The 16,379-nt window shown below is 43.4% G+C and overlaps 2 protein-coding genes across 2 annotated transcripts; both read left to right on the forward strand.

Annotated features, from left to right (window-relative positions):
• The first annotated feature begins 4,803 nt into the window (after nucleotides 1-4,803).
• LOC148566567 (uncharacterized) lies at nucleotides 4,804-7,611 on the forward strand. Its single transcript, XM_088484308.1, has 3 exons — nucleotides 4,804-5,961; nucleotides 6,037-6,897; nucleotides 7,063-7,611. The coding sequence occupies exons 1-3, from the start codon at nucleotides 4,804-4,806 to the stop codon at nucleotides 7,609-7,611; spliced, it is 2,568 nt and encodes an 855-aa protein (XP_088340434.1).
• Nucleotides 7,612-14,198: 6,587 nt separating this feature from the next.
• On the forward strand, nucleotides 14,199-16,058 carry LOC107635933 (uncharacterized). Its single transcript, XM_016339481.1, has one exon. It carries the CDS (start codon nucleotides 14,199-14,201, stop codon nucleotides 16,056-16,058), a length of 1,860 nt encoding a protein of 619 aa, XP_016194967.1.
• Nucleotides 16,059-16,379: the final 321 nt, after the last annotated feature.

Here is a 16,379-nt window from a genome sequence, read left to right on the forward strand (position 1 = left end):
CAAGTGAAGAAGAAGAAGAAGACGAGGCTGACAAACACAAAACAAAAGAGATTGAAAGGGACCATGTGTGTGACATAGGCCGTTAGTTTACGTTTTCTGTCAAATGTGCATGGACACTTAACACAAACACAACAACGCAAAAGGATTTGTCGTCGTGCCTGCCTCTGCTCTAGAATCTTCTTTCGGTACTAATTCACTTTTTTGGTTGTGCATCAATAGTTCTTTATGAAATATGAACTGTTTTTTTTTATGTTACTGTATATTAGTCCTTTTTACTATTTCTAATTTTCGAATGAATACAAATGAACATTTTTTAAACATAAAAATGTATTTTTAATTTTTAGTTTCTCAAATTATATATCCAAGTCACTTTATATATTTAAATTGAGTAGGTCCAACCAAACTTTAGACTCATAAATGGGATTTGATTATTCAATGCAGGGGTATTTGAAATTGGTGTATATTTTCTGGTTTCAAGTGATGTACTCTTCCTCACTTGCCATTGTGAGCTGTGAGTATATATCTTAAAAAGAAATGTATTCATGTAATTTAGAGAGTAATAATATAGACCTTTGCTGCTACTTCCACATTGTTGCTTTAATTTGGTCGGACTATAATTATAGGCACATTAGTTTAATAGTTTCACATGTTTTCCGATCATTTCACCACTCACCACGATAGTGACATTAAGAGAAACTGAGTCTTGTGGCAAAATTAAGCAATGCTCATGTTCATCTTGTAGTGGTCTTATTAGATATTTAGACTTAGATTGCACTATATCGTAGAAATTAAAGAGAAACAACCATGCATTATGCTCAATCCAACATCAACATTCACTCCGATTCATAGCATTTCTTTTTTCCGTGTGACTCATTGTGAAGGGTGTGGTTATCAGCCATGCAAAAAATGCTATACAAAAGTACAAAACCGGGCATGGATCTAGAGAACTCTGTTAATATTGTTTGATCCAATAAAGAAAGAGTTAAGCGAGATTAGACCCAAAAATCTGTTGTCAATTTCTATGAAACAGGCATTTTGGGCCCTTAAATTTGGAGTCAAGCTCCTGCCAAGCCCAAGAGTCACATGCATACCTGACATTGATCAAGGATATATTCAATTATTCCCTGTCCAAAATAAAAAAAGAAATAAAGGATATTCTATTATTGGTACGTATCCACCTAAAGAAAATGGACCAAGCTTGAACAAAAAATGTTGAAAAAGGGTCAAAGTCAGATAACTAGAAAAGGGAATTTCCATATTGATGTTCTCGCCCTAAATTTGGATTGTATTTTGTATATATGGTTTAGCCGAAAAAGGAGGAGAGGATAGGGGGTTCAATTTCGTTAACACAGGCCCAATATGTGAAAATTGAATCTAAAATGTTGATGATGTATAATTGTATTGTATCATGACAAAAACAAAAATATCGTGTATAATTGTGTATAGTATGGAAAGCTTTCAAATGTATCTAGAATATTGGTGTTCCAATAATCTCAATAGTTGATTTTAAATAATATATATATATATATATATATATATATATATATATATATATATATATATAACTGAGATTAAGATAAAATTATTGAAATACTAATATATTTAGTACACTTGAAATTTTTTTTATAATATATTACAGAGGCCTAAGATCTTTAGGTAATATATTAACTATTAAGTTATTAACATGTGATATCAAAGTTAAACTATATATAAGATTTGTTTGGACGTTATTTTTAGAAAATATTTTTTTAATGATATTTTTTAAAAATATTTTTTACAAAAATAAAAGTAATTTTATGTTTGGATATTTTATGTAAAAATATTTTTTTATTTATTGTTACGGATCCGACCCACGGATCCCGCATACCCGGTTACACGGGGACAACCCGCTTCGACCCAAAGGCCCAAAAACCGGCCCTTCTAAGCCTCTAACCAACTTTCGAACTCAAATATCTCCCTTATCTTAGCCAAATAAGATAAGATAAAGATATTCACCATCGCCTATAAATAAGAGGACCCAGGTCCCTCCAGGTATTCATTGATTCCTCACACCTTCTACCTCTCAGATCCATTCTGACTTGAGCGTCGGAGTGTCTTTGCAGGCACCTCCCCCCACTGTTCCAGTCAAGCAATCCGGTTCCAGCTTCGCCCACGGGTTCCCGATCCACCCTTCAAACCGTACCAGAGACATCTCGTACATTGGCGCCGTCTGTGGGGAACCTGCGCCAGCTAGGCCCGATGGGGGACGTCCTAGAGGAAACCCCCTCAAGCCAGGATGACTCTCAACCGATTAACCCAACCCCCGAGCACCGTGAAGTCACAAACCAAGCGAGAATAGCAAGCACTGTCCAAAACGCAAATGATCACGACGTCACGGACCGACGACATCCTGAGAAAGCCAGCGACAAAGCAGCGCAGATCATCCAGGATCTCTGCCTCCGGGTTCAGGAACTCGAAGGCAAGATAACCAATAAAGGAAAACACAACAACGAGCACGGAAGCCATGCAACCTCCAGATCAAGATCTCGCCGCGGTAGGTCGCCAACCCGACGACACGACAGAAGAGACGGTCGCAGCTCATCACGCGATCACAGACACGAGAAATCGCCAGAACGGCGATACAACAAGAAACATAACCGCAGCGCTTCTCGAGATCTGAGTTATCAACACTACTCAGACGAAGATCGGAGGGACCGAAACACCAAACGCACGAGAAACGACCATATAATAATGGGAGCTACACCCTTCACAGAAAGAATTCTAAGAGCAAAACTCCCCAAAGGCTTCGACAAACCTACCGATATGAAGTACGATGGAACTAAGGATCCCCAAGAACATCTAACGGCTTTTGAGGCCAGAATGAACCTAGAAGGAGCGGCCGACGCGGTCCGATGCAGAGCCTTCCCGGTAACCCTCGCTGGGCCAGCGATCAAATGGTTCAACGCCCTCCCGAACGGATCCATAGCCAGCTTCCACGACATTACACGAAAATTCATGGCCCAGTTCACCACTAGGATCACCAAAGCCAAACACCCCATCAGCTTACTAGGGGTCACGCAAAAACAAGAAGAATCCACAAGAAAATACCTCGACCGCTTCAACGACGAATGCCTAACGGTCGACGGACTCACGGATTCCGTCGCAAGCCTTTGCCTGACCAATGGGCTAATGAACGAAGATTTTCGCAAACACCTCACCACCAGACCGGTATGGACCATGCATGAGATCCAGAACGTCGCCAAAGACTACATCAACGACGAAGAAGTCAGCCAGGTCGTCGCCGCCAACAAGCGGCAGCACGGCAACGCCCAGCGCTGCAATTCGGCTTCTCACCAAAACCCAACACTCAAAGAGAATCAACGGGACCACCCCAGGCCGACAAGCCGACCACCGAGAATAGGCAAATTCTCTAATTACACGCCCCTGACAGCACCAATTACCGAGGTATACCACCAAATAGCAGATCGAGGCATCATTCCGAAAGCCCGGCAACTCAAAGAAAGGACAGGAGGCAACAAAACCCTTTACTGCGAATACCACCGAGGTTACGGTCACAGAACACAAGATTGTTTCGACCTTAAAGACACCCTTGAACAAGCCATACGAGACGGCAAACTCCCAGAATTTGCCAAAATCATCAGAGAACTGAGACGCGCGGAGAGAGACAGGTCGTCTGAGAAGGAAGGACGTAACCCGAGAACCCAAAAGCAACCCCCCAGGGAAAGCCCAGAGGAAGATCCAACCATCATAGTAAACGTCATCACAGGCAAGGACGTATCAAGCAAGTCAAAACTAACAATGAAGAAAGACCTCAAGGTAATGGCTGTAAGGAACCAAGTCCCAATCTCCGCAGCCGACAATACGATAACGTTTTTACCAGAGGACTGCCAACACGGCACCTCAGCCGAGGATGCCCCTTTCGTCATCTCAGCTAGAATCGGAACAGGACTCGTACGAAGGATACTGGTAGATACCGGGGCAGACTCAAACATCCTTTTTCGAGGAGCCTTCGATAAACTCGGACTCCACAACGACAACCTCCAAACACACCGCCACGGCGTCACGGGACTCGGAGACAACTTCCTCAAACCAGATGGCTCAATCACACTTCCCATCACCATAGGAACGAGCAGCCAGAAGAAGACAATCCTATCTGAATTCGTAGTCCTAAAAGACTCCACAGCCTATAACGTGATCCTCGGAAGGAAAACAATCAATGACTTCTCCGCAGTCATCTTTACCAAATACCTCCTTATGAAATTCAGAACCGACGACGGCTCCGTCGGCACCATCCACGGGGACCGAGAAGTCGCAGCCGAATGCGACAACACCAGCCTAGCCCTAAGGAAGAAATCCCGAGATGCGGCCGAAGTATTCCTAGCCGATTTGGATGCCCGACAAGACGGCCAACCCAGGCCAGAGCCAGAAGGAGATATGGAAAAACTACAAATAGGGTCAACCAAGGATGAATACACCTTCATTAATAGGAACCTCCCATATGACCTCAAAGAGGAGCTCTCTCAACTCCTGAAACAAAATAGAGACCTGTTTGCATTCACACCAGCCGACATGCCGGGAATAAACCCCGACCTAATGTCTCACCGTCTAGCCGTGGACCCCAAAGCCAAACCAGTAGCACAAAGGAGAAGAAAAATGTCACCGGACCGAGCCACCGAAGTCAAAAAACAAGTTAAAGCCCTACTCGAGGCCAACTTTATCCGAGAACTCCCCTACACGACCTGGCTAGCCAACGTTGTACTAGTGAAAAAATCTAATGGGAAATGGCGAATGTGCGTCGACTACATGGACCTCAACAAAGCTTGTCCGAAGGACGCCTTCCCCCTACCAAACATCGACGGATTGGTAGACGCTGCATCCGGTCACCGATACCTCAGCTTCATGGACGCATATTCCGGATACAACCAGATTCCGATGCACCAACCAGACGAAGAGAAAACAGCGTTCATCACCCCAGACGGGACGTACTGCTACACAGTAATGCCCTTCGGTCTAAAAAATGCTGGAGCAACCTATCAAAGACTGGTTAACAAGATATTCCGAGACTTATCCGGTAACAAATTAGAAGTCTACATAGACGACATGCTCGCCAAGACCGAATCCGGCGAACAACTAACCAACGACCTCGAGGTCATAATGAACACCCTACGAAAGCACCAAATGCGACTCAACCCGGCAAAATGTGCCTTGGGAATGGAAGCAGGAAAGTTTCTCGGCTTCATGATTACACAGCGCGGAGTCGAAGCAAACCCAGAGAAATGTCGTGCCATCCTTGAAATGACAAACCCCAAAAACCTCAAAGAAATCCAAAAGCTCACCGGCAGATTAACGGCGTTATCACGTTTTCTCGGGGCATCGGCTCAAAAGGCAATCCCCTTCTTCAAAATAATGAAAAAAGGAACACCTTTCAAATGGGAAACGGAATGTGAAGAAGCTTTCCAACATTTCAAAAAAGTTCTAGCGGAACCACCAATCCTCGCCAAACCTCAGACAGGGGAAACACTTTACATATACCTCTCCATAACGGAGGAGGCACTTGCAGCAACACTAATCCGAGAAAACGAGAAAAAAGATCAAAAACCCATATACTTCATAAGCAAAGTCTTACAAGATGCGGAAGCTCGCTACTCACGCATAGAAAAGCTAGCTTACGCACTCCTTATAGCCTCCCGACGCCTACGACAATACTTCCGAGCTCATTCCATGACGGTCCGAACCGACCAAGCGGTCAAACAGGTACTACAAAAACCCGACTTAGCAGGAAGAATGCTAGCATGGTCCATCGAACTATCCCAGTTCGATATCAAGTTCGAACATCGATACGCGATCAAAGCACAGGCCATGGCCGACTTTATCGCCGAAATGACACCAGGAGACTCCACCCCCGAATCGTGGAAGCTACACGTTGACGGCTCCTCGAATACCACCTCCGGAGGTGCCGGGGTCATTCTCGAAAGCCAAAACGGAGTCGTGATCGAACAATCAGTGCGATACGAATTTCCGGTCTCAAACAACTAGGCAGAGTACGAGGCCCTCTTGGCAGGCCTATCCTTAGCCAGGGAAGTCGGAGCAAAGGTCCTAGAAGTAAATACCGATTCTCAGGTAGTCAGTTCCCAAATTAACGGAGACTACCAGACACGGGATCCCCTACTCCAACAATACCTCGCCAAGGTAAACAAACTAAAGGAAGGATTCGAGCACATTACCATACAGCACATTCCTAGGGAACGAAATGCCAGGACAGACCTACTCTCCAAGCTAGCCAGCACCAAACCCGGACACAGTAACAAGTCGCTGATCCAGGAAGTCGTCAAGACACCCTCCGTGTCAACAACGACCGACGCTCATCTGACAATCTCAAACCGGGGATCTTGGACCTACCCTATCCTGCAATACCTCCTCGATGGAACACTGCCACCAGACCCCAAAGAGGAAAAACGAATAAAAAGGGAAGCCGCCAACTATACCATTGTCGCAGGACAGCTATACAAACGCGGATTCTCGCAACCCCTGCTCAAGTGCATCGAACCCGAAAACACGGAATACATACTCCGTGTAATCCACGAAGGCTGCTGCGGTCACCACGTCGGGGGCAAAACATTAGCCCAAAAAATCATCAGAGCAGGCTACTTCTGGCCCACGGTTATCCGAGATTCCATACAAATAGTTAAAAACTGCGACAAATGCCAAAGACACGCCAATATCCACCAAGCCGCACCACACCAGCTCAACACCATATCGGCAGAGCGGCCATTCGGCACTTGGGGCATCGACCTCGTCGGACCCTTCCCTACGGCACCTGGCCAACTCAGATACCTCATCGTCGCCATAGACTACTATACTAAATGGATCGAAGCCGAACCTCTGTCCACCATAACGGCAACCCAATGCCGAAAATTCCTCTGGCGTCAGATCATCACCCGATTCGGGATCCCCGAGATCGTCATCTTGGACAACGGAACCCAATTCACTGACAAAAAATTCAGAGAATTTTTAGAGGGGCTGCGTGTATCCCACCGTTTCAGCTCGGTATAACACCCCCAGACAAACGGACAGGTGGAATCCGCAAACAAAATAATTGTCAAAGGACTTAAAAAGCGGCTCGACGAAGCCAAAGGGCTATGGGCCGACGAACTCGGGTCGGTCCTATGGTCATACCGAACCACACCTCAAACGACAACAGAAGAAACACCTTTCCGACTAACATACGGTGTCGAGGCGGTCATCCCGGTAGAGATCGGAGACCCAAGCCCCAGGAAAACGGTAGGAGGTAACGACGAGGAAGCAGAACGAGACCTCATCGACGAAACCAGAAGCATAACCCATCTCAGGGAGCTAGCCCTAAAGCAAAGAATTAGCCTGAGATACAATCACGGAGTCATCCGGCGAGAATTCGCGGCCGACGACCTCGTCTTACGACGAAACGATATCGGTCCCCCGACCCCAGGAGAAGGGAAGCTCACCCCCAACTGGGAAGGACCATATAGAATCAAGGCTGTAATCGGAAAAGGAGCGTACAAACTCGAACGGCTCAACGGCGACGAAGTCCCAAGAACATGGAACGCCGCCAACTTGCGACGATACTACGCCTAGACCAACCTACAAAGGTCGCACCCTTGTCCTCATTTCTGTTTTTGTACTTCTCCTACCAGTTTACAAATTCTAAGGTTTTATTTCCCATCTAAGTTTTAAACTCGGGTACTCTTTCCCGCCACCAACGGAGGGTTTTAACGAGGCCCAACCATCAATAAAAATTCCATTAGAACAGCTATTTCTATTTTCCTTAGTATCCCAAAAACGGAACAAAGACACGGCCGCAACTGGGGGACTGATCACCCCCCAGGCCCAAACACGCGGATATCCACAAAAGAACCCGACCAAACGACGGTCCGAGGAAACAAACGAAATACACACGAAATAGCCTAAAACGGAGTACATGATAGGCCCGGACGGCCCAAAAACAACAACAGAACATACAAAAGGCCCGAACGGCCGATAAGTACCATTAAAACGAAAATAAAGTGTTCCAAAATCAAAATACACGGCCCCCGGCCATCCGAAAATATCCAAAAGCACATTTCAAAGAAAAAATCCAAAGAGATAAAAGTAAAAGCTACTCGAGGTCAACGATCTGGCCATCGCGAACAGTCTTGAAGGCCCCCATCACGGACATATCCACACCAGGAGCTAGAACTGAAGCTTGAGCCCTCATCGTTTCCTCGGTAGCCGCAATTGCACCCTTCGCATCAGCTAGTAACTCCGTCTTCTCCCTCCTCAAGGCAGCAACCTCGGCCTTTAGAGCCTCCGACTCGGCGAGAAGCATGGCAGCCTGAGAACCTACATCGGAAGCCCGCTGCCGCTCCTCTGCCAACTGAGAGAGAAGCGAAGTTTCAACCTCGGCAAGTCGGAGAATCTCTGACCCGGCCTCCTCAGAAGACTTCACAGCCCTCTCCCTCGCAGCTTCGGCAGCCTCAAGTTCCCCCTTCAACTTGGCTACCTCAGCATGAGAATGACAAAGCTTCCTGTCCAGCAAACCGACCTGAGCCATCACAGGCTCAGCCTTCCGAACAACAACGGCAGACCGGAGGAGAGCATGATACACCGACTTGGCCTGGAACGAAATATCGCAGCCATCAAAAAACGGCTCCGTTCCAGGCATCAAGTGTTGATCAATAAACCCCGGGGCATCAAAGCGTCGATCCATCACGCTGGGCACAAGACCCTCATCCTCAAAAGTCTCACTGCTCGGGTCCTCAGGCCTCTTTCTCTTCCGAGAAGTCTCAGCAGCCGTCACCACGACGACTTCAGGAGAGTTCGCAGGGCCAGGGGAAACTTGAGCATCGGCCCGCGCACCCGAGGAAATCACCTCCTGAGAAACCGACTGAGACTCCACGGCAGGATTAAAAACAGGAGTAGCCGGGGACGACGACCCCTCCTCCTGGGCCATCGCCGCCTTCAGACGAGCCAAGGATGTCAAGCCACCAGCCATCTCAACTGCAAAGGAAACAAGAAACAAAAATCCAAGTTACGAAAACGGGAAACAAAACATAAAAACAAGTAAAGAACGGACACACACCAACATACGACCGGCAAGCAACCGGATCACCCATCACGTCTCGAGGATTAAGAGGATGCTCCCCAAATAACTGCCACAGGACAAGAGCGATATCCCGCTCCTCCGAGGACAAGAACTCTTTCGACACCCGAGTAAACACGGACGGACCAGCCTTAAAGTTCCAGTAAGTGGGGAACCGACGCTCACCCTCCAGCGTCAACCAAAAAGGGTGATGCCCCCTCGCGGGACGAACCTTAAAGTAACCACTCTTAAAACCATGGAAGGAGTCTTCATACAAACCGAAAACCCGACGGTGGGGCTGAGCTCGGAAAGATACATACCCCTTCTTATGCTTCCCCTCCTTAGTCGGAAGAGTACACAAGAAAAGGAAAAGAAAAACATTTACTGAGGCAGGTAGCTCTAAATAATCACAAACAAGTTCAAAAGACCGTATTGCCGCCCAGCTGTTCGGATGTAGCTGGGACGGCGCCACGGAGCACCGATTCAACAACTGCTGAACAAACGGAGAAAAGGGAAGCCGAACACCAAGCCGGGTGAACATCGCCTCAAACACCCACATCCAATCCGGCACTGTCGGGGAGTCGAGATTAGTATAGCAAACCCTCTCGTCAACCCTAGGGAGGGCAAGCTCGTAGTGGCGCTCGGCATCGCCACCCCCACAAACAGCCCCTTCATCACGGAGCCGTTGGAGGTCTGCCTCCGTCATCCGCGACGGTGTCCCCCAAACATCAGTGGTGACCCAAGAAAAAAGGTCAGGGACACCCCCCGCCGGGGCCACCGGAGCCCTCACACCCTCCATCCGTCGGCGAGCCATACCTAAAATATCGACGAGCACCATCGTCAGCCAAACCTCACGGCAGAAAACGACGGCGGGTATAAAACCAAAAACAAACACCGCCACCGCACACCACCAATCATACGGTGGCACTCGCCCCAGACCTTTTCTAAAAACCCAACAGTACTATCTAACCACCATACAAACGCCACAAAACTACTCTAAAATTACACTTAGCAAAAACAAAAAACTGCAAAAAACAAAGCAGAAGAAGCAAAAAAGAAACGAGAGAAATGCTAACCTGATAAATCAAAGGAAGAAAATCCGAAGGAAAGATGCCGCGGAAGAAGACCAACCGAAACCACAGAAAGCAAAAATGGAGAATGGGAAATGCTCTGGTTAAAAAAAGAGGCAATAGAGAAGTAAAAGCAGAACGAGGGAACTGAAGAAGGAAAACCAAAACGGTTTTTGAAAAAGTAAAGCGACGAAAATACCCTTAGAAAGCAAAGCAAACGCGAGGGCAAAGAAGAAAAAGCACAAGCTTGCAATAAATACCCCCTCGAAAAAGGTAACGCCTCGAAGAACGCAACAGACGCGACTAAAACGGAAGAGTCACGTCAGACCTAAACGGTCAGACGAATCTTCCACGATACGAAGACCGAGGCACCGACCTCATCTCAAAGAAATCAGACGGGCACCCGAGGAAAAATCGAGCCCATAACAAAACGTCTCCCAGCGACAGACCGACCTCGCTCGCTCTCCCGCTGCGGGGGCAACTGTTACGGATCCGACCCACGGATCCCGCATACCCGGTTACCCGAGGACAACCCGCTTCGACCCGAAGGCCCAAAAACCGGCCTTTCTAAGCCTCTAACCAACTTTCGAACTCAAATATCTCCCTTATCTTAGCCAAATAAGATAAGATAAAGATATTCACCATCGCCTATAAATAAGAGGACCCAGGTCCCTCCAGGTATTCATTGATTCCTCACACCTTCTACCTCTCAGATCCATTCTGACTTGAGCGTCGGAGTGTCTTTGCAGGTACCTCCCCCCACTGTTCCAGTCAAGCAATCCGGTTCCAGCTTCGCCCGCGGGTTCCCGATCCACCCTTCAAACCGTACCAGAGACATCTCGTACATTTATCAATTATGTTTGGGTAAAATAAGATAAAAGTACTTTTTTGTTCATTTATTATGTGAAAAATATCTTTTTTAAGGAAAAAATCTTTTTAAAAAAATATGTAAATTGTAACTTCTCAAAAAATATATTATTTTTTTCTAATACTTTTACTTTTACTATTAGAAATTCGCCAAATATACAAAAAAAAAAAAGAACTTTCGAGTAAAAACTTTTTCAAAAACCATGACCATTTTAGTTGAGTTGAAATAACCTCAAGTTTCTGCGAGCGCAAAGTCACAAGTCTTCAAAAACCGCTATAGTAATTGCAATTTCTTCATGTTGCAATTTTTTTAGAAATCGCTACACTCAACAGCGCTTTCTGTTCAGCACGCAAAGCCACTAAACCGCGTGTAGCGATTTATGTTAAATTTTGAAACTACTATATTTTGTATCAGTTTTGTAAATACCAAAAAATTGTAAAAACTTATGCAATATTAAAAAGTTATAATCTAATAAATTTAGTTTTCAAACATTTTATATAGTAATTTGTCTAATATAAAATGTACATAAAAAATAAATAAAATAATATATATTTATATTTATTAATATATAATAATTAATTTAGTTGTTGATTTTTTTTGTACATATAATATTTTTCTATAATTATATACACAAATAATTAACAAAGATTAATTGCATGATCGATTATTATAACATAAATACGCTAATATGGTGACATTGCATTTTTGGAAGTGACCAGATATTGTTAATGGCGTCCACATTCTGAGCCACGTTATTGATTGGTTGGACTCCATTGACCAACTCGTGCCAATCATTGAACTTTTTTTAAAAGAAAAGGCTGCATGAAAAATAGTACTAAAATGCTATCAAACTCATAATTAACAAAATATACTTTCATTATTACGATTCAATCCAAATCAATTTTATAATTTTAAATCTCCGCAGGATTACGTAAACTTTTTTTTTTAATGGAAATTGATAAGTTAAATAATTGTAGCTTTAATCACGGAGGGGATGATTGTGATGATGATGAGCGCAACATGCATGGTTAACTACTTTGATTTAGGTCTGAACACTGATCAGATAATTGCTGTGACCATGTAACGATGTTGAGGACTTAGGACCTACTAGTCCCACCCAACACCAAACCACAGTTTCTATTTGTCCTCTCCTTTCATTTTCTTTTCTATATCTTTTATGTTTCTTCTAATTTATGATATAGTTGGTTTTCCTTTTAAATGTCCAAAATATCATTCAGTTGATAACAGTTAGATTAACAAAAATGTTTGATAAATAAAAAATTTTAGTTAAAATCAATCAAAACTTATTTATTATAATAATTAATAAATATTAAATAAAATAAATTTTAATTTTTTTTTGTCTTTTTAATACTATCGTTTCGTTAATAAAAAAATCATAGATATCTAAAAAATCTATCACTAAATCATTTATATTTATTTATATATAATTATATGTATTATTTAATTTATTTTTAATATATATTTTATATTTTATATAAATAATTAATTTAATTAATAATTAAGTTTTAGTATACACATGAATAGTTTTGTTATTCTTATTTAATCTTATCATGAGCTAGGAAATGAAAATTCGTGTGAAATCTTCAGGCCCAACAACAATCGATTTTACATTATTATTTTCTATATATATGCTTATTTTAAATAGATTAATTTTTATTCGGTGTGCATTTAATTTGTTTGGTTTATGGAATTATTTTTTGCTGTTATATTTTTTATTTCATTAAGATAAGTAATAAAAAATATAAAAATATAATTTTTTAATTTTAAATTATTTTTTCGTAATATAAACTCCTAAAAACAATAATAGTATATTAAAGATATAAATATAAAATATTTTACAAATCAAACAGGCCATGGTCATTCTTTTCTTTCAATATATCAATACAAAGAAGTAAAAAGAAAGTATCCGATTCTTCTTATTTTTCGTTAAAGATTAATTCATTGCAATTTGAGTTTTATCTAAAAATTTATCGTTGATGAATAAATTATTGTATGCACGTAGCGGAATTCGAACTTTCAGACACTTATTTAAGTAAATTAGTAAGTTGACCATTAAATCAATCCAATTTGATTAGAACATGTATTAATTTAGATAAAGACTTAGATGCAGTTGTTTTTATATAAAGTTGGCAGTTGAGAATCCGTTAGATGATTTGATGTATTTGACAAAATTATTATCTAATAATTCTTCGACTATTAATTTCACATACATCAAAACAACTGTATGCGAATCTAAACTTTATTTAAGAATTTGATCCTCACTAATTAATTATTGCATAGACACGATTAGGGATGACAAACGGACCTAAACTCGCGAGGTCGACCCACATAATCCGCCAAAAAAAGCGGGTTGGGCTGAAAAATTGGGACCGCCAAATAGCAAAAGTCCGCCTAACCCACACCGCTTAAACTACGGGCTTTGGCGGGGCAGAGCCGGGGCGGGCTAAGTGTTTTTTTTACAAAGGGGTATTTTTACAATTTTTTTGCCAAAACTCAACTTCTCCCAACCCAACTTACAAGAGAATGAAGATGAATGGAATGTTTTGGATTATGTTTATTTTGCTTTAGAGACAATATTTATAATTATGTTTTGGATTATGTTTATTTTACTTTGGTATTGATCCGTTACCAAAATCCTGGCCCACAACAACAACAATCTCGGAACCTAGTATAGCTGGCAGAGATAACTTCTCTAGGATAACTACTTCACTCAAGGCTATCACTATCCCAATAAACCTGGGCAACGGCCAGCATAAACCCTGTCAAACTTGCAACAAGGTTACGAATAACAAACCTGATCCAGATAACAAATCATTCGAACAACCCACTATAAGTGCTAACGAGTTGCTAATCTAAAGGTACGCAATTCATTCTGATTCCTACTTTGAACTCTCTCACACTCATACTTACTTGAGCGTTGGAGTCCCTTTGCAGGTATCCAATGCCGCCTCCCCACAAGAAGACAACGTTCCACACTCTTTACTCCAAGAAAGGTCAGTTCAAGCGTCAGCCGAACGAGCTATACCTCGGAGTTCATTTCACACCGGAACATTTGGCGCCCACCGTGGGGCCCTGATTTTTATCTAACCCCACCTTTTTTCTGTATTTCGTACATCTCTTCATTTCCTTTTGCAGGATACAACAGATGGTGGACGAGCATAGTCACGCTCCCTCCATCAATCAGGCGAAAATTTTGGCAATTAATGAAGCCCTCAGGGCCGAGAATCAGAAAATGGCCGAGCTCCTACGACAGATGGGGCATGATCGAAGCAAGGGAGAACACAAAAGTACCGAAAACAAGGACAACGATGACGAGCATACCTCGGAAACCAAACAAGCCATTCCCAAAACCACCAAAACAACTACCAAAAAGAGAACCAACCCATTTGCCAAAGAAGTCATGAGTTTCGAAATGCTCCAAAATTTCACGCTACCGTCGACCTTAAAACCTTACAATGGAATAGGAGATCTGAATGTCCACATCACAAAGTTCCAGGCCATGATGTTCATGAATAAGGATTTCGATCAGATCTTATACCGCACTTTCCCAACCTTCCTAGACGGAGCCGCTCTGATTTGGTTTTCCAACCTCCCTGAAGGCTCCATCTCCAACTTTGACGAACTAGCAGATCAGTTCATCAACCACTTCGCTGCATCCAAAATATACGTCCATAATTCTGATTACCTAAGCACCATTAAGCAGGAACCAAACGAGAGCCTAAAGGACTACATGACCAGGTTTGCCGAAGCGACCAACGAAATACCTAAATTAAACCCTGAGGTCCACCTCCACGCCCTCAAAAGCGGACTCCGTCCAGGAAAATTCAAAGAATTTATAGTTATTGCAAAACCAAAAACTCTAGCCGAGTTCCGCGAAAAAGCAACTACCCAGATCGAGGTGGAAGAATTCCGAGCATTACGTAGAGCAGATAAACCTACCCCAAACAGAGACGAGGAAAGGCAAAACAGACAATCGAACAGCAGATCGGATACGAGAACGTTTCGGCTAACACCCAAGTTCGACAACTACACCCCCTTCAACACAAAAAGGGAGGACATCATAAAAGATATATTGCACTCAAAACTTATCAAACCCTCTAATAGGGCCGGTACATATCAAGACCAGCGACATGTGGATAGATCGAAGTACTGTGCTTTCCACCAGAAGTACGGCCACACCACGGACGACTGCATCATAGCCAAAGATGTCCTCGAAAAGCTCGCCCGCCAAGGGTTACTGGACAAATATATTGAGAGCCGAGGAAGGAAGAAAAGCACAGATGACCCTAGCCAGCAACCCAAACCGACCACTAATTCTCGAGACAATGGGAAAAAGGTAGATAATGATATCAATCCGCTGCGCAGAATAATAAACTGCATTTCTTGTGGTTTTGCAGGTGGCGGATGCACAAACTCGACACGAAAAAGGTCGTACCGAGCTATGATGACAATGACAAAATCCACCACGTCTCAACCAGCCAACAAAGACAGGCCGGAGGTCTCATTCGTCCCCAAAGACTATAAAGCAAATGACCAAAACTTGGATGACCCGGTTGTCATCACAGCACAAGTCGGAGAACCGTTGGTAAAAAATATCCTAATGGACCCAGGAAGCAGTGCCGATGTACTCTTCTATTCAACTTTCCAAAAGTTGAAACTCAGCGACAAGAACCTCCAACCATCCTCCGAAGAACTGGTAGGTTTCTCAGGTGAGCGTATCTCCATTCGAGGTTATATTTGGTTACAAACCACTTTCGGGGAATACCCCAACAGTAAAACAATAGATATACAGTATCTTGTGGTAGATTGCAGAAGTCCATATAACATTATTTTAGGCAGACCATCCTTGAACGCATTCAATGCTATTGTTTCTACTGTGCATTTGTGTGTCAAGTTTCTTTCACAGGACAACAAAGTCGTTACTATCCACGAAGACCAGAAAGAAGCTAGACAATGCTATAACGCCAGTCTGAAAAACGAACAGCCAAAACAAACAGAGCAGTAATACGTCCAAGCAGTATATAACTCAGATCAACAGCCTGCCCTGGACGACCTGGACCCCAGAACCAACCATAACGAGCAGCCAATGCCAACAGACGATCTAACCAAGATCCAACTAAACAAGAACGACGAATCCAAATGCACATACCTCGACAACGCGCTTAAAGAAGAAGAGCGGAACCAACTGACCGAGCTATTGAGACACAACGCCGACCTATTTGCATGGACCCCAGCAGACATGCCAGGAATAAATCCTAACGTCATTTGCCACAAGTTGGCCATCAATCCAACAGTCCGACCTATAGCCCAAAAGAAACGACACCTC

Source organism: Arachis ipaensis, chromosome B4 (assembly GCF_059453495.1).
Source record: "Arachis ipaensis isolate K30076 ecotype BB chromosome B4, ASM5945349v1, whole genome shotgun sequence".
Taxonomy (NCBI): domain Eukaryota; kingdom Viridiplantae; phylum Streptophyta; class Magnoliopsida; order Fabales; family Fabaceae; genus Arachis; species Arachis ipaensis.